General features: G+C 34.3%; 1 protein-coding gene across 1 annotated transcript in view; it reads right to left on the reverse strand.

Annotated features, from left to right (window-relative positions):
- The window catches only part of LOC149780318 (phosphorylase b kinase regulatory subunit beta-like), a 96,355-nt gene that overhangs the window by 22,515 nt on the left and 51,848 nt on the right, over positions 1–21,992 (reverse strand). Inside the window, exons 15-18 of the mRNA XM_089937159.1 lie at positions 21,472–21,645; positions 19,532–19,702; positions 13,599–13,874; positions 1,535–1,737 (exon numbers count right to left, since the gene is read on the reverse strand). Coding sequence (XP_089793285.1) covers positions 1,535–1,737; positions 13,599–13,874; positions 19,532–19,702; positions 21,472–21,645 — 824 coding nt within the window. The remainder of the gene's footprint in view (positions 1–1,534; positions 1,738–13,598; positions 13,875–19,531; positions 19,703–21,471; positions 21,646–21,992) is intronic.

A 21,992-nucleotide genomic window follows, 5' to 3' on the forward strand; every position in this document is an offset into this window, starting at 1 on the left:
CTGTTTCTCACATCCTTCCTAATAAATTTGCTAATCTTATTTCACCATAGTTTCTATTCCTGATCTTGACCCAAAACTTTCTTTTTGTTCCCCGTTTAATGCAGTTGTGTCCAACATTTTACTGAATTATATAAGGAGCATGTGCATCTACTATCATTAAAGAACTTCATCCAAGTAACAAGAATCTTGTCCAGGTCTTCATATAATTTCATAGTCTCACATGCATCTGGTCATAAATACATCTTTTCTCATCAAAATTTCTATAAGATCTGAATTTTTATAGTCCTGTGGTTCTCATTTCAAAGAGTAAAAGTTACTGTATTTTGTTATTTAAATCAGAAAGTGACCACTTCCACTTAATTCTGCCACAAATACTTTGACCAGATTGTTAGTATTGGTGACGTATACATGGTCAATTAAAGTCTTTGATGTTTTTGTTACTCTGCTTGGTAGATCTACTAACTGGGATGTGTCTGAAGTTGCCATTTAATGGGGAATTCCATTATAATACAATGGTTGGGGTCGATAAATGCATTAAATAACTACGTATACAAGTGTAAAGGGGTGGGGATGGATGGGGTGTGGACACAAAAGACCACCATATAGTAATTATTTGTTTTAAAAGTAAACTGGTGTCAGATCAGCATCGTGTGCAAGAATTTGAAAGCCCTATATAGCAGAATAATTTCTGTAAAATTTGGCAAAATTCTGTTGAGTGGATTTCTGAGAAGTCATCTAAAGGTTTTTCTATTCTCAGTACTGGTGGCCATGTTTGATGCTGGATTGGCATCATTTGTACAAGCCTGAAGGCTCACTAAGCTGGCTGCTTTCCATTAAATTCTTCTGAGCAATTTTTAGCTGTTTAAAGCTTTTTCTATCTTAATTAACTGTGGTCATATCTGACAATGAATCAATATCACTTGAACTATTTTGACAGGTCATCATGCCAAGACATTTGACAAGTTTTGGTTGAAATTTGTTAAGTGGCATTTACAAACATGTTGACAACAGCAACTGGTGATGGAAATATCATGGATGATATAAGATGAATGTAGGGCAATACCTTGAGTTCACTTGCCTTTACAGGTTAGCTAAATACACAGCATATACTGGGATCACAAAGCTGCAGAATGATTTCAGAGATAAAGCAGTTATATGATATAAAAAGTTGTATGATATAAAAGTTTAAGTCATGGCTGCGATGAATTGTCGAAAATGTGCCAAATTACATGGGACAAATTTCAAATTTCAATTACCTGATCTAAATAGGTGAATTTTATTTGTTTTTAATTCAGTGAAACACATTTTCAGAAAATTTGGAGGCTGTCCAAGCATAATGCATGATATACTTTGTAAATGAAGGTGTACCCAAAGAACAACATATGACATACATCAGGCATGTGCAAACTATTACCTGCGTCTGGTTTTAACCAGTTATGTTTACATCACATAGGTTCATTTAAATATCTCTAGCTGGCCCATGCCCTGAAGGAAGCTGCAGGTGTCTGATATACACTTTAAAAGGAAGGCTTACCCTATGCGAATCTTGAGGATTCCATCGAACATGTCAGTGTACGTAGTAATAAGTTTCCCTATAGCCAAGATCAGCTCCTGTTGCAGCACTGCCTGACAGAGGTCATACGGCTGGCATCTGGAGTATATGATACTCTTTATCTCATCCGGGCTGATTGGTTTGTCAATAACCTCCTCCTCATGACCAAACACCCCCACTGTGATCTGAAGAGACAGAGTAACATTGTAGCTAAAATTATAAGATTGTTTGATTATAACTCCAAGTCTGTAATAATACAAGTCATTGGAGAAAGATTCTAGAAATCATGGACTACATAAACAAAATTTCAAACACAATGAATCTGTGAAATGAATACAACAAAGCTTAATAGTTTTAAGCAAAATACAAATAGCAAGGCAAAGAGACAGAAAATGAGGAAGAGAAAGTGTGAGGGGATTTAAGGACATGATGGCTGTGTCGCTGTCACAAATCGAGTTAAAATAAAAGATTATGGCAGTCTGATCACCAATAACATTTTTTATTTACAAAGGTCATCAAAGTCATCAGTTGTAAAACTGACAATTCTGACTGAATAATCACCCTTAACATCTTCAAGTTACCTGCAAATCATCAACAGAGTTGATAAAACTGAAAATTATTGTAGTATATCTATCATTAACATACCCAAGTTACCAGCAATCATTAATAGTGATGGTAAAGCAAATAATTCTGGAATTGTAACAACCATTAATATATCTGAGTTACAAGCAAACTATCATTACCATTGGTTAACTGATAAATCCTGCACTGTAACCACTATTAACATTTCCAAGTTAACAACAAATCATCATCTGAGTTAACAGAACAGGTAATTATGAGAGTCTTGAGTTACCAGCAGACACACAGAGTTACTAAAACAGATAATTCAAGTCAGCAGCAAATTATCAAGAGTTTGCAAAACAGATAATGCTGGAAGATGTTGTTGTTGTTTTTGAGTTTAATGCCATTTCTCAGCACATAATAGGCTAAATATGGCAGCCAGTATAAATGGTCAAGGAAGAACCTGAGAAGCAATAAGATCCACTGACCCATGGGAAGCTGGTGACACGCTTTCTCACATATCCAAACTGTCCAAGCCTGAAACTCAAACCAATGTGCAGAGAGGTGAGATGGCAGAGACAAATAAAGGTGAGCATTTTAGACGACTTGGAACACTCCAGGCCAGCAATGCTGGAAGTATAACCAACCTTTAATATACTTGATTTTCCAGGAAAAGTCAATGGAATTGGTAAACCAGATAATTCTGGCAGCAATGACTAACATACTTGAATTACCAGCAATAATTAATGAGTTGGTAAAACAAATCGTTCTGATAGTATACGCACCATGTGAAATTTTGTGGAGAAAAAAATCTAATAAATTATTTGTTGTGGCACTCCCACAATGCTTCATAATAAAGTATTTTATTTTGGACAGTTTGCCATGAATTGTATACATGTAGCTGACAGGTTATCATAAACTGTATACATGTAGCTGACAGTTTATTAAGAAATGCATACATGTAGCTGACAGTTTATTAAGAATTGCATACATGTAGCTGACAGTTGATCCTGAATGAGATACATGTAGCTGAGAGTTTATCATAAATTGTATACATGTAACTGACAGTTTAACAGTTTATCATCAACCGTATACATGTAGCCAAGTTTTATCATGAACTGCATACATGTGGCTGACAGTTTATCATGAACTGTATACATGTAGCTGACAGTTTATCATGAACTGTGTACATGTAGCTGACAGTTTATGAATTGCATACACGCAACTGACAGTTTATCATGATCTATAAATATGTACCATATTTAGCAGCCTATAAGACGATACTTTGTACCAGAAAATCTTAGCTTTGTCTTATACTTTAAATCGACTTATATATGGTTTTGTCATCCGAATCAGTTTATTGTACGTCACATCATTTTTCACATGGAAAACAATTCTCCAAGAGTATGAAAAATAATGTTTATTATAATATCTCATTTTGGAGAAAAGATTGTGTATGGAAAAAATATAAAAGAATTTCAAACAATTACATGATCATCAGTATTTAAAACTAACTTATATCAGATGTAATTGCACTAAAGCAGCAAGCATTAGTAATATACATTGTCTGTAATATACGTTGTTTAAATTTGATATATATGCATTAGAATTTACAAGTTAGAAGATGAATAACCATGACAAAAACAGATACTCCATCACAATGTTGTTATTGCACCTCATGATCAAATAAAAATTATGCCCCATTATGAGAGACAGAGAGAGAGATTGTACAGAAATCTGTATTCACTTGATGTCTATTATCTTTTTCGTGTACAAAAGTGCAGTACCATATTTCAAAATATTAATTATCACCACAAGGTAAGCAATTCCTTCTAATTTTAGTTGTCACTTTCATTGTCCAAGAATTACGTGGCTTTGTAGTGGTATTTACATGCTAGTTAAATACGCTACAGCTGTAGTCAGGTTTTCTTACGCTAACACTTGAGGTCAAGATTCAGCAGACCAGATCAGGTTAGTGAGGTTACCAATAAGGAAATGAGGCTACCCATTGGTATATTATGAATATGTTACCATATAATGAAAGAAAATGCCTGGTGGTTGGTTACTCGTGTAAATTTCTCAACCAGTGACATCTTTTGAATTTGCCAATAGGACTGACAGCAATTACAGCAACATATATCATGAGCAAAGATCAAAAACAATTGCTGCCTAACTACAGGAAGAGTACATGCACTTTAAAAAAAAAATCTTATTTGTTAGAAATGGAAAGGTTGTTATTCTTGGGATTTGACCTAAATGGAGTCTTTATGGATATAACTATTGTGAATATTTAAACCCTGAAGGAGTATGGCATGTATTTTCATAGTTCACACTTACTATTTAATCTATTAATGTTTCCTTTCTTTCACAAAAGTTTCAGCTAAACAGGGACAATATGGTTTAAAAAAACCAATTAAGAGCTGGAATCTCTCTCTTTCTCTCTCTCTCATATATATCAGGCCATATTTTATTTTGATCATGAGGTGCAAGAAAAATGCGATGGAATACATATGCATCCCTCTCTCTGTATCTCTCTTTCCCAAAAATATGTGGAAAAACATCTTAGCATTAATGATGCAATTTTCCTATTGCTGGTAATCTGAAATAGGATACAGTGATTCTTTTATTTATGAAACCATAAGTTATTATAGTTTAATTCCACACAGCACTGCAAATTTTATCTGTAACTCAATAAATTTTCAGGTCATTGTAATCATTTGTAGCTAGAAGTACATAATACATTTAAAATACTTTGTGTGAAACAAATTAGGTTCTTTTAGTTAAATTTAATGATTCAGACTGGAAAGGTTAGAGATAGGATAAAATCCGCAATGCTGTGTGGAACGAAGTGAAAAAGAAGAAGCCGAGGTGTTGATCTGGCCTCGTCTTATAATCAGCATCGACTTATCATGAAGGATGGAAAATTTACCAAATTTGCTCATTCGACTTGTACTCTGCATCGACTTATAGGCCAGCAAATATGGTAGCTGACAGTTTATGAATTGCATACATGTAGCTGACAGTTTATCATAAACTGTATACATGTAACTACATACTGTGGTGTTTTACCAATCAGAAAAAAGCATTACAATTTCACAACTGATTTTGAATACAGCATGGCAGTAGGAAACTCCACCATAGCATAATCTGAAGCCACTATCTGGATCATTTGAAGAAGTGACTGATTTGGTTTTTATCCTTTAAGGCATTTAACTTTGATGGTGAATAAAATACCTCTAGACTGACACACAAATTCTAGGACAAAGTACTGTGTGTACAGAAAATGAAGATATCATCAGATCTGTGAACATAAATTATAGGTGTCATCAGATCTGATACCAGAATTAGAGGTATCATCAGAACTGTGTACAGAAAATGGAGATGTCATCAGATATATGTACATAAATTAGAGGTGTCATCAGATCTGTGTACATAAAATGGAGATGTCATCAGATCTGTGTGCAGAAATTGAAGGTGTCATCAGAACTATGTACAGAAATTGAAAGTATCATCAGACCTGTGTACAGAAATTGGAAGTATCATCAGATCAGTGTACAGAAATTGAAAGTATCATCAGATCAGTGTACAGAAATTGAAAGTATCATCATATCTGTGTTGAGATATTGAAGGTATCAACAGATCTGTATACAGAAATTGGAGATGTCATAAGATCTGTGTACGGAAAATTAGAAGCGTCGTCAGATCTGTGTATAGAAATTGGAGGTATCATCAGATCTGTATACAGAAATTGGAGATGTCATCAGATTTGATACCACAATTAGAGTTGTCATCAGATCTGTGTACAGAAATTGAAGGTGCCATCAGATCTGTTTACAGAAATTGGAGATGTCATCCAATCTGTCAACAGAAATTAGATGTGTCATGAGATCTGTGTAGACATCTACAAAAGTCATTTGAGAAATATAATTTTATCTTGACCTTTGATATAAGAAGCAAAATGGAATATGTAACAATGTTAGAAACTTAGACTGCTCCTTATACCTGACCAATTGAAAGAATGAAGAATCACACTTATTAATAATATCTTTAAAACTGACCTTATTCTCCTTAACAGAGATGACTGTGTTTAACAGAGATGACTGTGATTAACAGAGATCACTGTGATGTGATTGAAAGAGACCACTGTGATCAACAGAGATTATTGTTATTAACAAAGGGGTTTTAAGTATGTGGTAAGAAGTTTTTAAAAAACTTACACAAGAGATGTTAAAGAAATACAGATTCGAAACTGTATAAGTAAAAACTCCCTAGGTAACAAACTGGACACCCTGTCCTATCACCTGACCAACCCAAACAAGAACTCATCATGAAACTCAGCAAACATTCACATGCAAGTTGGTTATAACACTGGTTGATATATGTAAGCTGACAGCTGACTGACAGCCACAGCCAAAGCTAAGAGGGCCACTGAGCAACATACTTGAAATTAGGTCTGTTTTTCATCAGTAAAACCCAAAGTCATTATTTAATAGTACTGTATCTTATATTTCTTTTGAAAAGCAAAACATAAATAATTCTTTTACAGTTCAAAAACACACCACAGTATTTCCTTTACTGTCTGAAGGCACACACAAAAAACCAAGTAAAATATTCAGGCACAACCACCCAATTCAAACATGTGATATCCAGCTACCTCTTGAGTCCCTCAACAAAGCTGCCACACTTTCACACACATTACTGAATGAAAAGATAATTGACTTGCTTACTTTCATCCAGTTTATTAAGTCCATAAGAAAATGCACACATGTTAGAAAATATAACTTCACACATGAAATATGCCATCACTTATCAGCCATGAAAATCTACTTCAAAATATAGCTCAGACTGACCTTCAAGTTGGTCACTGAATTAAAAAAAAGAAAAAATATATGACAGGATGATTCTTAATTGTCATTTTCCAGACAGTTAAAGAAATACAGTAAAACCTGTCTTGAGAGACCACTGCTATGAGAGACCGCCTGTCTTGAGAGACCAGGTTCTCCATGTACAGATTTAGAGATTATATATTGTTATAACCTGTTATGAGAGACCACCTGTCATGAGAGACCATTATGTTTTGGCAGAAGGGGTGGTCTTTCAAGACAGGTTCCACTGTAGTGTATTTCCACAGCAATAGTACACTTCCGCAGCAGGTGAGAGAGTGGAAAGGTACTTCTACTAGTACAGTAGTCCCCCTCTTATAAGGCCACCCCTAATGCAGCAGGGAAGTGGCCTTATAATGCGGGTGGCCTTTCTAGAGGGGGATGACAAATGCGAATAGTAAATACATATGAAAAAAGTCACAAGTACATTTAATTTTAAATATTTAATATTTTAATTAAAAAATCACATGCATGATGTGAAATAAATGTAAAACAAACTTTGTCATCATTTGCAAAAGAATGCTATGAATAACCACTGATACAGTTTTAAAACTGTCTTTACAATTATGTTACAGTTCACATCACGTCACTTTGTTGGTAACAGTCTAAAAAATAAACCAGTCTCATCACATTAAAAATATCCTTGCTGTCATATCCCCTGCATATATCGTTTAGTCTTTTGTTCCAATCTTCGACAACTTCATTATTAACATCAGCTGATTCGCCGCTAATGACAGAACACTTGATATTGTGTCGCACTTGAAATCTGTGCAACCATCCGTTACTTGTGGTAAAGTCGTCATATCCCAGTTCAACTGACAAATTTTTTGCTTTTTCTTGTCTTTCAAATCAGGATACAAATGTCTCCTGGCTCAAACAATCTTCCTTTCTCTGTCCATTTCACCTTTCCACTTCTGCAGAATTGTTTCATTATCTTTCACGATATTGTTTATCTGAGTCTTCCCGACGTTAGTTTTCTGCAAGGATCCTCGACGACCACCCACCCCCGTCAGTTGAATTACTTTCACGTTCTCCTCTAAACTGAGAATTTTTATTTTCCTCGATGACATGTTGATCTTTTCGCTGTAAGTTATTCATGTTGCCAACTACAATACTGATAAAACAATTTTGTATGCATCTAAACAAATTGCCGTGTGTTTTTAAAGAAGTCATCTTGTCACGTGATTCGTTAGTCGCAGTCTGGTACCCTATTGTTTTTATACATTTCTTGAAACTAGGTGAGAGAAGCCAAAACGGCTTCGATATGTACCATTAACATCACGCAGATTTGACCTCGCGGCCGCTAGGATTCGTAATTTTGACAATTATTGTCAGTAGTAATAGCCACTGATTACCAAAGTGAACAAGCTCAACATCTTACTAAGGGAAGCCATAAAGGCTATTAAACCATTTTCCTGCTGACTTGGGTATTGTACATCGATACTGCCACTTCTCAGCTGTTACTACTGTTCGATAATTGTATTCTTAACAATTATCAGAGTGACTAAATCGGACATCTTATGATAACACAGCAGTAAGGCTAATTGGATTTCATGTACGTACCCTTTTGTATGGATTAAAATTTGAGTCTTTCTCGGTTTTTATGGAATAAATTTGGCTTCTCGTGAGGCGTAAATGATATAATATTAACCTTAGTGGTAAATGTACTTTACTCAACACTTCTTTCAGTAACGAAAACCTGACATCGTGAAACAGAAATCGGATTACTTAATATACGTTATGAATACAATGCTGGTTCTGGATACATATTCAAATAAAATGCGGCCGCTTGTGAGGGGTAAATTTTATGATTTTGCACTAATATGCTGGCCGCTGGTCGCGTTAGCCGGGTGTCCTTTCGCAAGGGGTACTTTTGAACACAAACTCGTCGGTGCCAACTGATTCTGGCCGTAAGGAGCGGGTGGCCGCTGGTCAGGGGGGCCATTCAAGATGGGGACTACTGTAACAGAACCAATTAACTGATCCAGTTGCTGTGGTTGGGTCCCAACATTTACATAAGACTACCTGCAAACTGAATATAATTCCAACACTTGTCAATTCTTAACAATATATAAAACACATAAAATAAGGACCTGCTTTGTACTAAGTTACTCTTTTTTTTCTCAGAAAGTTATTATTCAATGAAACTAATTCTTAAATATGTGACCTCTACATGAAGAGGTGCAGGTTTTAATAATATCCAAAATGAAGGTGCTAAACAACATTTTTGAGATCAAGATTTTGTCTTTGATGGTTTTCGCTTTTAATAATGTGATATAGCCTTTTAATGTTTCAATGTTTTTTAATTTGTTCTCAAAGGTAATTAATATTATTTAAAATAATGCACTCATCATACCATTGTAAATGAGCAGAATGGTTTTAGCAATTTTCAACAAATGCATTCACTGTACCATTGTAAATGAACAGAATGGTTCTAGCAATTTTCAACAAAAGCATTCATTGTACCATTGTAAATGAATAGAATGATTCTAACAATTTTCAACAAATGCATTCATGATGGTGGCACTCTGCAGTTTCGTATTTTGCATAGGGTTAGTATTTTAAAGAAAAAGAATTTCCCTGGCTTTCCTCACTGGTTATACTGGCTATTTAAAAAAGACCTTGTATATCTTAGGTATAATTCAAAGAACCTTTAATTCCCTTTATTTTAGTGTATGATTGATGGGTGTGCTATGGGTTATAGAGTATATAACTTGGCCTTACTTCAGATGTGCACCTTTCAAAAAAGTGCTAGCTCTACATGGTCATTTTCACTTCCTGAACTTCAGAGGTAAATTGTATAAAAAAGAGCCGATAACTTTTTTTACATTTTATATATTTGATAATTCATTCATTACACTTTCAGAAGCTGGTATTGTCTAGTCTGGCAAAATTAATTTTCCCTATTTTAATAGCTGCTATGGATAGTGTACTTTAGACTAATTCAGGCTGATTTTTTAACACAAGGGAGCAGTGACTTTAGTTAGCAGTGTGCTTAAATCATGTAAAATTTCCAAAAGTACAATATCCAAAGAAATATCATCCACATTAATGTAGCATAGAGGTATGCCAACATTCTCTCCATTGTGCATGTTTTAAATGCGAACTACTTCACCTTACATATGTCACTCTCTCAAAAGTACATATTAACTGGTGAGCGCCCCCAACACCATTGAAATTGAACAGAATGGTTTTAGCAATTTTCAATAAATGCATTTATTGTACCATTGTAAATGAATAGAATGGTTCTAGCAATTTTCAACAAATGCATTCATTGTACCATTGTAAATGAACAGAATGGTTCTAACAATTTTCAACAAATGCATTCATCATGCCATTGTAAATGAGCAGAATGGTTCTAGCAATTTTCAACAAATGCATTCATTGTACCATTGTAAATGAATAGAATGGTTCTAATAATTTTCAACAAATGCATTCATTGTACCATTGTAAATGAATAGAATGGTTCTAACAATTTTCAACAACCTGACTCTTACCTTTTGTCAGAAAAGTGACTAAATGTTTTAAAATAATGTCTAAAAATTGCCTCAAAAATTTATTTGGGGCAAAATAATTTTGGTGTCTGAAAACAGATAGAGTGATATAGGGGGCGCTCACCAGTTATTATGCACTTTTGAGACAGTGATGTAAGTAAGGGGAAGTTGTTTGCATTTAAAACATGCACAATGGAGAGAATTTTGGCATACCTATATGCTGCATTAATGTAATGTGGATGATATTTTTTTGGATACTGTACTTTTGGAAATTGTACATGATTTAAGCACACTGCTAACTAAAATGACTGCTCCCTTGTGCTAAAAAATCAGCCTGAATTAGTCTAAAGTACACTATCCATAGCAGCTATTAAAATAGGGGAAATGAATTTTGCCAGAATAGACAATACCAGCTTCTGAAAGTGCAATAAATGAATTACCAAATATATAAAATGTAAAAAAAAGTTATCAGCTCTTTTTTTTTATACAATTTACCTCTGAAGTTCAGGAAGTGAAAATGACCAAGAGGAGCTAGTACTTTCTTGAAAGGTATACATCTGGAGTAAGGCCAAGCTGTATATCCATCAATCATACACCAAAATAAAGGGAATTAAAGGTTCTTTGAATTATACCTAAGATATACAAGGTTATTTTTAAACAGCCATTATAAATAGTGAGGAAAACCGAGGGAAATTCTTTTTCTTTAAAATTCTAACCCTATGCAAAATACGAAACTGTAGAGCGCCACCATAACTAACTGATAAAAAACAACAATCTTTTGCGGAATGGTACATGAAAGTGTGAAATGAAAAATCTTTGGACTGGTACATTCTATTACCATGTTGCTACTTAGAAACCAAGCAGTTACAATATACCTATTTCTGCATTTTTATCTTACTGCATCAGTAATCAACATGTGAGGCATTGGTAATAGTGAATAATTTTTTCCAATCAATGGGTCTGACAAAGTGATGGGTATTCACATGTAACCACTGATGGGTGGTACTCTACAGAGAACATCCTATTACCATGGTAATTGTGAAATACAATGACCATCTGTGGAATGGTATTAAAGGGAAGAAACTGTTTTGTTGAGAATGTAATGTTAAAGCAATATATTTAATAAAAATATTCAAAATTAAATTCATAGATATAATTTACACATTTGCATGCCCGTGTTCCTTAAAATAATAAGGATTTATGATATTCTTTGTAATTACATAGTGTATTTGTAGGTGACCATAATCCCCATGGCTTAAATTATATACCCCATGTCTAGAACGCACATTTTATAATAGGGTTGATTAACTTGCCTTTGTACTGTGGATGAAAGAACCCACACTGAAACAAAATTTGTGAGCTTGACAATTCACTCTTAATGGGTCATCACAAGTTAGATTTTAAAAAAAACTTCAAAACTGTATCAAACAGCTTTGGCCATTTAACCAATTCTGCATGTATTGCAGACCTGCCAACCCTGATGAGACCGTCTCAGTAAGGCAGTTGTTTTTTTTTCCCCGTTAAGTCTGACCAGTTTTCGGTAAGGTAACAAAATATCATAAATTGCTAGTGTAAAAGTGGAAATGTATTTACAAGTTTGGTATTTGAAACATGAAGCAACGGTAAACATTATGTTCAAAAGAAAAGTTTGTAAAGTACACATACACATCATGACCACTAGTACAGTTGCATAAACTTCAGTTCCAAACCCAATGCAGCTCAATGGCTTGCTATTTCTCAACTTTAAGTAAGTCAAATGATGACGGCAATCATATCTCCTGCCAAGAGACATACTAAAATTGACATGTGATATAGAATAAATGTAATTGTTTCCCTTCCTGCTTTTATTCACAACAATAAAAATATTCCATTTTATCCTTCTGTGCCGATTATTAACACTTTTTAAGAGGCTTAATTTCCACTTTGTCTTCAACATGCATCGCATACTAGATGCCATTTATACAAAGTCCATAATCAACAGTTTGATCATGCAGATGCTTTGCATGAAAAAAATATGTGCAGTTTAAAGTGTCTGAGGTACTGCTCTAAAGTTAGTCTGGTTCCCTGACTAATTACACTAATTCTAATATGAAACCTGGATCCAAATCAAACACAGATGAACCAGTTATACAGATTTTTCGGCAACAATCATTTTTCTATAGGTTTTGCTTTTATTCTGTAAGTCCGTATTTTAAGGGTCATTTTGATAAGACTTATGGCAAAATCATAAGGGTTGGCAGGTCTGGTATTACCTAAATTGCAAAGCAGATGATTTGATGACATTAAGCTTAGCAAGATTTTATGAATGAAAAGCAAAAACAAATGATGGAAACTGGATATAGTATAAATGGGATTGGGATGTGATCCATTAATTAAAATGTACACATGTAAGAAAAATCTAAGATTTTTTTAAAAACCTAAAATAGAGTTATTCTTAAATTTTTTTAATATTTATTCCTTTGTGAACTTATGGGTTAATTGGATGTGACACATTATAAATCATGTGCTGAATGCAAATGTTCAATGTCAGAATAATAAGCTTGCCCCAAGAGGACTGGTAGTAACCAGAATAATTGTAGACATTCTGAACCAGTGTATACAGACATTCCTGGGACCTCTAAGTAAGCCAGTTTTTATATAAATTGGGTTTTACTATCGTTCTTTCACTTTTATGTCATGAGGAAGGCTAACTTCTACTAAACACAATAAAAATCCTTAAAATTATGAAAAGATTTAACAGAAATGATTTACATGAGAGGAGAAGCGGAGCTATATACGTCAGGTGCACTCGATTCATAGATCGCAAAAACAGGAAGCCTAGAACAGGTGATTCATTTACGTATCTGAGTTTACGAATGTCGCAGTTGACATATCTTGGGGAGTTGCTCTATGCAATGGTATAAAATACAGACTTAAAATGAACATTATACTTCATTTGAAAATTTCCCTCATTCAACAAATATAATATTTTACCACATTTGAGTGAAATAGTATCTACTTTATCAATGGTTCATGGCCAACAGATAAGCAACATGGCAAAGAACAGAGGAGTCAAAGTATCCTCACAAATATTTTCAGGACCTTTGGATAAATGGGCTTAAAACTCACGTGTTTCCCTCGGACAAGTATTGTTGTAACAGAGGGTGCCAAGCTGTCCACTGTTTTTCCTAGCAAAGCAGCACACAGTCGAACGATGCTCCACTGTTTATATACAGCAGCTTTGTGGACAAGCTGATCAAGTTTCTGGAAGACTGGGATTCCATCAATCTGGTACAGTCGTCCCTCTCGCTGGAAGAGGACCTTCAATATCTGGCTTTGTGCTTTCAGTCCAACTGTGGACTTGTACATCTGGACCAAGTCCCAAGTAGCTTTGTTTATTAGCTCCTGAAATTAGTATAACTGTTATGTATTTATGCTCTCATAAACAGTAACAAGAAAGGAGTGAAGACAACAAGCTTTGTAAAATTTAACAAATAATTTATTTCCCTAGGAAAAGAAGGTAAAATTGAGAGAAAAAACTTATGATTTTAAGAATCAAATCCAAGAATAATCCAAGAATTAAAAATTTATTAGTCCTAGTAGTATAATGTTCAAATGAATTTGAGTTCGAGTCCCAACAAAAATCCAAAATGGAAGGCAATGATGTATACTGTAGCCTATATAGCACTGAAGTGTCAACAGTTCTTTGTTGAACCACAGAAAATAATCCGGTGTTTGAATTCCAAATAAAATTTCAATAAATGTCTTTGTCCATGAATTCTGTATGAGCACTTAAATATTCTTCAGGGAAAAGAACTAATCTCTTAAAATCCAAATAATCTGAAGAAAAATTAAAATGAAACTCCAACTGGTCACAGCAGAACAAACACCTTGACGTCTGAGTATTTAGAAGCCCAACTGAGATTATTTCTCTAAACATTGGTATTAAACCGGACTACTGAGAAATTCCAGTAAAACCAGAATTTCAAAATTGAGGCTATTACATGTAAAGAGTCACGTACACCTAGTACTGCCTCGATTCCACCCTAAAATCACACATTAAGAATGAATAAAAAAAATGAATTGTTTACTCGAACTGTTAGTAATTTTGAATCCAGGTCAGGAACTAGGTTAGCATAAAAATACAAAGTTCTATTTTTAGGTGTTTACAACAGAACAGTCAGGTCACACTGATTTCTGTAAAATGTCAAATTACAGTAAACAAAATTACATTACTATAACATGTAATGGAATAAAATTTTTAAAACTAACAAACAATTAAATTAAATCAGATATAAATTAAATCAAATATATGTAACACTTCCTTCCATAAAGAAAAAGAAAGATTTATACGAAAAATCTTTCTTTTTATCATAGGTCAGTTATACATAAGGTTAAAAAGAACTCTTATGAATTGTACAAAGAGTACATGAAATAATACATTTCTATATGTGGGAAAGTGCATCTGCTATTAAATTATATTTTCCCTTGAGGTGCCAGATGTCAATATCATATTCCTGTAACAACAAACTCCACCTTAATAGTCTTTGAGTTTTATTTTTCATCTTGCTGATGAAAGTAAGGGGGTTGTAGTCACTAAACACAATAATGAAAGAAGGAGCTGAACTAATGTAAACTTCAAAATGCTGTAATGCCAATATCAAAGCTAAACATTCTTTCTCGATTGTTGAGTAATTTCTTTGGTGCTTATTTAATTTCTTGGAAAAATAGCACTCTGGATGATCAATACCATTTTTATCTTCTTGAATCAATACTGCTCCAACCCCCACTTGCAACAACAGACTGTTTAAATGATTGACTAAAATTTGGAGCTGTAAGAACTGGCGTACTTTTAAGTATGGCTTTTAACTAATCAAAAGCCTCCTGACATTTTTCAGTCGAAAGGAACTTGTTTTTCTTGCTTAATAAATTTGTCAGCAGTTCATCAAATATAGAAGAATTGGAACAAAATTTCCAATAGTTATCCAGCCATATCTAAAAATCGCATCATTTGCTTTTTATTAACAGGCACAGGGAATTCAGAGATAGCCTTGACCTTAGCATTTTAGGTTTAACTTGTCCATGTCCCACGATATGTCCTAGAAAAGTTACACTAGCACAACAGAACTTGCTTTTGGACAAATTGTCAAACTTGCATCTGTGAGTCTGTCAAAGAATTTTTGAATTGTTGCTAAATGTTCTTTCCAGGTGTCATTGTAGATGATGACATCATTGATGTCAGCATCTCAATTATCTAGGCCAGAAGTGATCATATTCATTAGACGTTGAAAATTACTTGGCGACACTTTTGTCCCAAATGGCATCACTTTATATTAATAAAGTCGATCTGGAGTCACAAAAGGCGAATTTGCCAAAGTCCTTTCAGGTCAAATTTGGTGATATCCTTGGCATTTCCGATCTTATCAAAACAATCATCGATTCTTGGTAATGGAAATGAATCTATTTTTGTCACACTATTCAACTTCCTATAATCAGTGCACATACGCAAAGTTTTATCTGGTTTTGAAACAAGTATGTATAGTGAACTCCAGTCCCTTTTACTGGGCTCTATGAAATCATTTTCCAGCAAATATTATATTTCTTTTTTCAAGTATTCCTGCTTGATAGGGTTCATCCTATACAGGTGTTGTTTCACAGGTTTGGAATTTACAATTTCAACGTCATGGAAAATTTTGTTTGTTCTTGTAGGAACATCTGGAAATAAGTGCTCATGTTAAAAAAATAACTGTTTAAGTTCATTTCTTTCTTGCTCTTGCAAATGTGAAAGTTTCTGATCCAGATCTTTCATAATTTCTGAATTCTGAAGATTTGTCACTCCAATATCAGCAGAATCCAATGATATTCCTTCACTTAAATCTTCAATGAGTGGGACAGGTACAACTAAATTAAGTGCATGTAAACTTGGCTATCTCTTTCAATATACTCCTTTAACATGTTTATTTGGCAAAGTTGTTTTTGTTTTCTCCTCCCAGGAGTATTTGTGATGTAATTTAAATCATTTACTTGGCCTGAAGAGGATTTTGTGGTATGGGCAAGAGAGCCAGAACTCCATCACCAGGCTGAAAACTCATTTTCTTTGAGTTTTTATCAAATCTTAACTTCATTTTGGATTGAGTAGAGTGCAGATTTGCTCTTGGGACCTAACAAGCCATTGACAACTTGTATTTAAAATTAGAAACATAATCAAGAAGATTAATCTTAGCATCTTCATTAGAAAGAAGTTTTTCTTTCAATAACTTAAATGGTCTACGCACAGTGTGTCCAAAAACCAGTTCAAAAGGACTGAAACCTAAAGATTCTTGAACTGATTCCCTAACAGCAAATAGTAGTAAATTAATGCCTTCATCCCAATCTTTACCCATATCAAAACACTAAGATCAAATCAAATTTGTTAAGTCTGATGAAATCTTTCTAATGCCCCTTGGCTCTCAGGGTGATAGGCAGAAGATTTGAATTGTTGAATGCCTAATTCGTACATAACTTGCTGGAAAATTCCAGGCATGAAATATGAGCCTTGATCAGATTGGACAGATTTGTGAAGGCCAAATTGAGTAAAAAAAAACCTTATTAAAGCTTTTACTATTGTTTTAGATCTAATATTCATAACTGCCTCTGGAAACCTTGCTGACGCACAAATAATGGTGTGACTTGGTCTTACCTGACTTGGTCTTAGGTAAGGGACCAACACAATCTACCATAATTTTACAAGATGGTTTGTCAAAAGCAGGAATAGGTAGGTTGCAGAGGAGCCTTAGGTATCTTCTGATTGGGTTTTTATACCATTTAACAAGTATGACAAGATCTACAGCATTTACAAACAACACTTTTGATTTTTGGCCAATAGAAGTGAGTCAAGATCTTGTGATAAGCTTTATTAATCCCTAAATGACCAGTCAATGGAGTTTCATGGGCCTGACTGAGTATTTCCTGTCTGTAAGGTTTTGGGACTAGAATTTAATAGTTCACTGACCACTCATCACCAGCAGGTACCTTGGGAGGTCTCCATTTTCTCATAAGAAATCCATTTTTGATGAATAACAGACCGGTACTTCAGTGGCTTCAGTTTCACTAATGGCCCTTTGAAACAAACAGGAGATCACAGGATCTTTTTCCTGTTCAACGACAACTGATTGTCGTTTATCACTCTGATTAGAATAAATAGAATAAGTAGTTAAAAGAGGATCACTGTTATCAATACCTTCTGATTGATCCAAAAAGGGAGCGAAAGTAACCTCATCAAAAACTTGACCAATACATGTGTCAGCTAAAGGAGCACTTTCTTTATCAACATCATTCTCAAGAGCTTTCTCATAGCTCTGGTAACTGCACAAGCTGGGTATAAATCAGGAAATTCTTTTTCAATTGGATCCAGCTAGGTCATTGCCTAGTAATAAATAAATGCCCTAAATGGATAAAGCATGCACTGCTCCGACTGTCACAGGTCCTGAGACTAAGCCTGATGACAAATTTAAACAATGGAAAGGAACATTAACAAAGCTGCACTCTACTCCATGAATAAGAACACTTTAATCAGAAGAAGACTTCTCAGAAAAAGGCAAAGTACCTGACAATAAAAGACTCTATAAAGCTCCTGTGTCCTTTAAAATTTTAATAGGGATGGGATTGGCCAAATCACCCAAGAGTGATATAGAACCCTTCGATATGAATGGTTCATAAATCTCCATAATAAAATCAGACTGGGGTTTATTAGACCCACCAAATGTATTGCTTTCAGGCAATACCAGTTCATGAAATTGCGATGAATGAATTACAAAATATAAAAGTAGAAAGTTATCGTTTTGTTTGTTTTACAATTTAGCTATGAAGTCCAGGAAGTGAAAATGACTGAGCAAAGGTTGCATTTTCTTTTGTTTAAAAGATGGATATCTGAAGTCTGTTAAATTATTATTTTAGAGTAAGTTATTAAAGTTGTTTTTTGTGTAACAACAGCCATATTTGATTGCAGATTGGCATAATTTGCACAAATTTGGTCAAAAATTATGTTCAGCAGTTTTGAAAAGAAGTTGCTTCAAGGTTTTCCAAAGTTTTGTTTGTTTTTTATGGTGGCCATCTGATGGTGGATTGGTATCATTTTGAATACAAGAGTCCCACAAAAGGACTGATACTCTACTAGTTGAAAAGAATTTTCAGGTTTCAAGATAAGACACAATGCTCATGGCTCACATGACTTGCTTTTTACATACACCATGAGTTACTTCCTATGAAAATGTGCTCTGTATGATGATCCATTATTTTTTGTCTCTTATTGGATGTTGTCAAGCACTTTCGACCAGAGAAATCTGCTTCTGTGTAAGATGATATCACACTGCATGCATAACGATGCAAGAACACATAAACAGCTCACACAATACAATGTAAATAAATGCACAATTTAATCATACAATTTAGTCCAATTAGTGGTTTTTTTAAAATACTGCTGCTTAAATTGTCGTTTTTTTTTGGAAAAGCAATTTCAATACAATTTCTTTGTTTTAAGAAACAAGGTTTACAGGAAACAATTATATCAACGACAGATGTTGGTGTAAAAATATTGTAACATACAGGATGGAGCTTGTATTAAATACACAAATGGTTTATTTGAAAATGAAAAATTTCAAATTTAGAACATAAAATTTTCTAATTTAATACCATGTTGTCTATATAATAAATAAATGATAGTGTTTTTACTTCTGGACACAGTGTTCTAACCCACAGTACTTGCAAATTGGCCCCATTGTACGTTGGTCTCCATTAAAATTATCAAAGAGTACAAACAGTATAATATATAATTATATTCTGCAGCCTTCATGATTTCTAAATTCAAATCAATATGGGAATACACAATGGTGAAACTTAACTGTTGCAAACAACTTTAGCTTCTTTTGAGAAGTGTAAAACTTCAAGCAACCCAAAAACTTCAAACAACCCATGTTCCATATTTCATCTGAAATATTCTGTACCATCCACCCTCCCACTGACAGAAACACTGATCTACAGAGCACTTTGACGAACATAAATTAAGGAATGGAGTCAGTACTCACATTTTCTTTATAGTCAATTTCATCAAGGAGATCCACCAGTTTTGGTACCTCAATAAGACTCTTGAAACTCGACTTTCCCATACTGGTCTCTTCAAAACGCTGAAATATGCTGGGATCTGGGACAGTCTGGAGGAAATCCAAATGTTCCACACAAGAAGATGAAATCAGTGACTGAAATTATGTTAAAAGTTTAAAGTTTTAGAAAACTTTTAATATAAAACATTAGAGCCATGTTGTAATATCAGTCAAGTATGCAGTGTTGCAATACAAGTCAATAGAGCAGTGTTTCAGTAAAAGTCAACAGAGCAGTGTTTCAGTATATGTTAATAGAGCAGCCTTTCAGATTAAGTCATTAGAGCAGTGTATCAATACAAGTAAATAGAGCAGTGTTTCTGAATAAATCATCAGAGCAGTGTTTCTGTATTAGTCAACAGAGCAGGGTTTCAGCAGTCATTATAGCACTGCTTTAGCACAAGTCAATAAAGTAGTGTTTCAGTACAATAGATCAGTGTTTCATTCTAAGTTATTAGAGCAGTGTTTCAGTGCAAGTCAATAGAGCAGTGTTTCGATGCAAGTCAAATGAGTAATGTTTCAGTACAAGTCAATAGAGCAGTGTTTCAGTGTAAGTCAATAGAGCAGTGTTTCAATAAGTCAATAGAGCAGTGTTTCAGTGTAAGTCAATAGAGCAGTGCTTCAGTACAAGTTAACAGAGCAGTGTTTCAGTGTGAGTCAATAGAGCAGTGTTTCAGTGTGAGTCAATAGAGCAGTGTTTCAGTGTAAGTCAAATGAGTAACCTTTGACCCCCCAAAAAAATAGGGTTCTTCCTTACTCCAAGTACAAGTCATCCAAAAGTTTGGTAACTGAAGATGGTGGACAACTTAAGCTATTAGGCAGAAGCAAAACTGGTGAAAGATGGAAGGGCAGCATCATAAATTCTGCCTTAAAGTAGGCATAAAAAAACCCATAATGGCATGAATATCTAACCAGGTCATCTAAATATGAATAGAAATATGCCTAACAAATTTCATTTGCCTACCTTGTTTTTGCAAAATCATTCTTGTAATGTTTTGTCAAAACATCCCAGTCCTAAAAGTTAAAACACTGTCTAAAAAATGGCCAAACTGCTGTAACAGCCTGAAAATCTAATCAGGTCATTCACATCCAAATACAAATTCTAAATTTCATTTGTATACTGAAGTAGTTTTTGCTACATATTGTTTATTATTTTCTCTGGATGTACAGAGTGATGGATGTACAGAACAGAACAGTGCAGAAAGTTTATTCAGTACATTTTTAACTTTACTACGGACATATGGATGTACATAGAGAAGGTCCTGAGGTTCAAAAACTTTGTGTACTGTCGTTTGACATTTATTCCATTGTAGGCAGTTGTACTAACTGATACATCAGTTGCATGTCACTCAGCTGTACATAGGCCAGCTAACATTGTACTGTGGTAGAATATAACCAGAGTAGCTGGAAAACGACACTGGAGCAGAACCATTTAAGATGCTGGGATGGTGTAGTTGCTGTTATGATAAAACATGCTACTCCCTGTTTTGGGCTCTGCATTAATAGAAAGCAAAGTGCTATCATCATATATATAGTAATCTGAATACAGAGTACTGAACTTTTACTCTCCATTTCTTTTTTGAAAATGACTGATTTGTTGGGTATCCTGCTTTACCCATTAAACTGCGTGGTATACTCCCAAAACTTGCTTGATGTAAGTTGTATTGTACCATTTACTGAAGCTCACTGAAATTTTATACTTGTCTGCCAATGTTTGCACATGATTCCAAAGTGGTTTGTATATGTATTAACCATTCCTGATCAAATGCCAGTGTCTCAAAATGGTGCATCTTGAGTCACAAAAGAGCACATAAACATACTAAATGATAAAATCTTGTTTGCATGAAGTAATGTAAAACCTGGACTACCTGTAACTTGCCAATTCGCACTCGGACTCCATCAACATCTCCTCGTTTGAACTGAGCAAGAAGGTCAAGAAATTCATTGTAGTTAGGGCCTCTTAAACTACTCTCACGAATAAGCATACAGAAAGTGGGTCTCCCTGCCAACTTCCAGCATTTTGACAGAAAGGCAAGATCATTCTATAAAATGAAATTGAAAAATGGGCAATTGAGTTTGCATTCAAATATCTAGCAAAATCACACTAACAATATTTTAAACCAAACTGTATTTAAAAACACAGATGAATTTTAATACCTCAACAAAATTTTCATGGATAGAATAGCTAAAACATTTATTCTATAATGCCAACTACAATCTGATTAAGATAAGATCTCCACAAAATTTCTTATTTAGATGACAAAGCACAAAACAAGAAAAACATAAATAGTCAACACAGTTTTATTATATGACTTCCAGGCTTGTATGTGTTTTCTCACAAAATTAAGTGCTCAAAGTGGTGAGATATAATATTTGTCAATTTTCAGAA

Source organism: Sinohyriopsis cumingii, chromosome 16, assembly GCF_028554795.1.
Source record: "Sinohyriopsis cumingii isolate HCF-2022 chromosome 16, ASM2855479v2, whole genome shotgun sequence".
Taxonomy (NCBI): Eukaryota; Metazoa; Mollusca; class Bivalvia; order Unionida; family Unionidae; genus Sinohyriopsis; species Sinohyriopsis cumingii.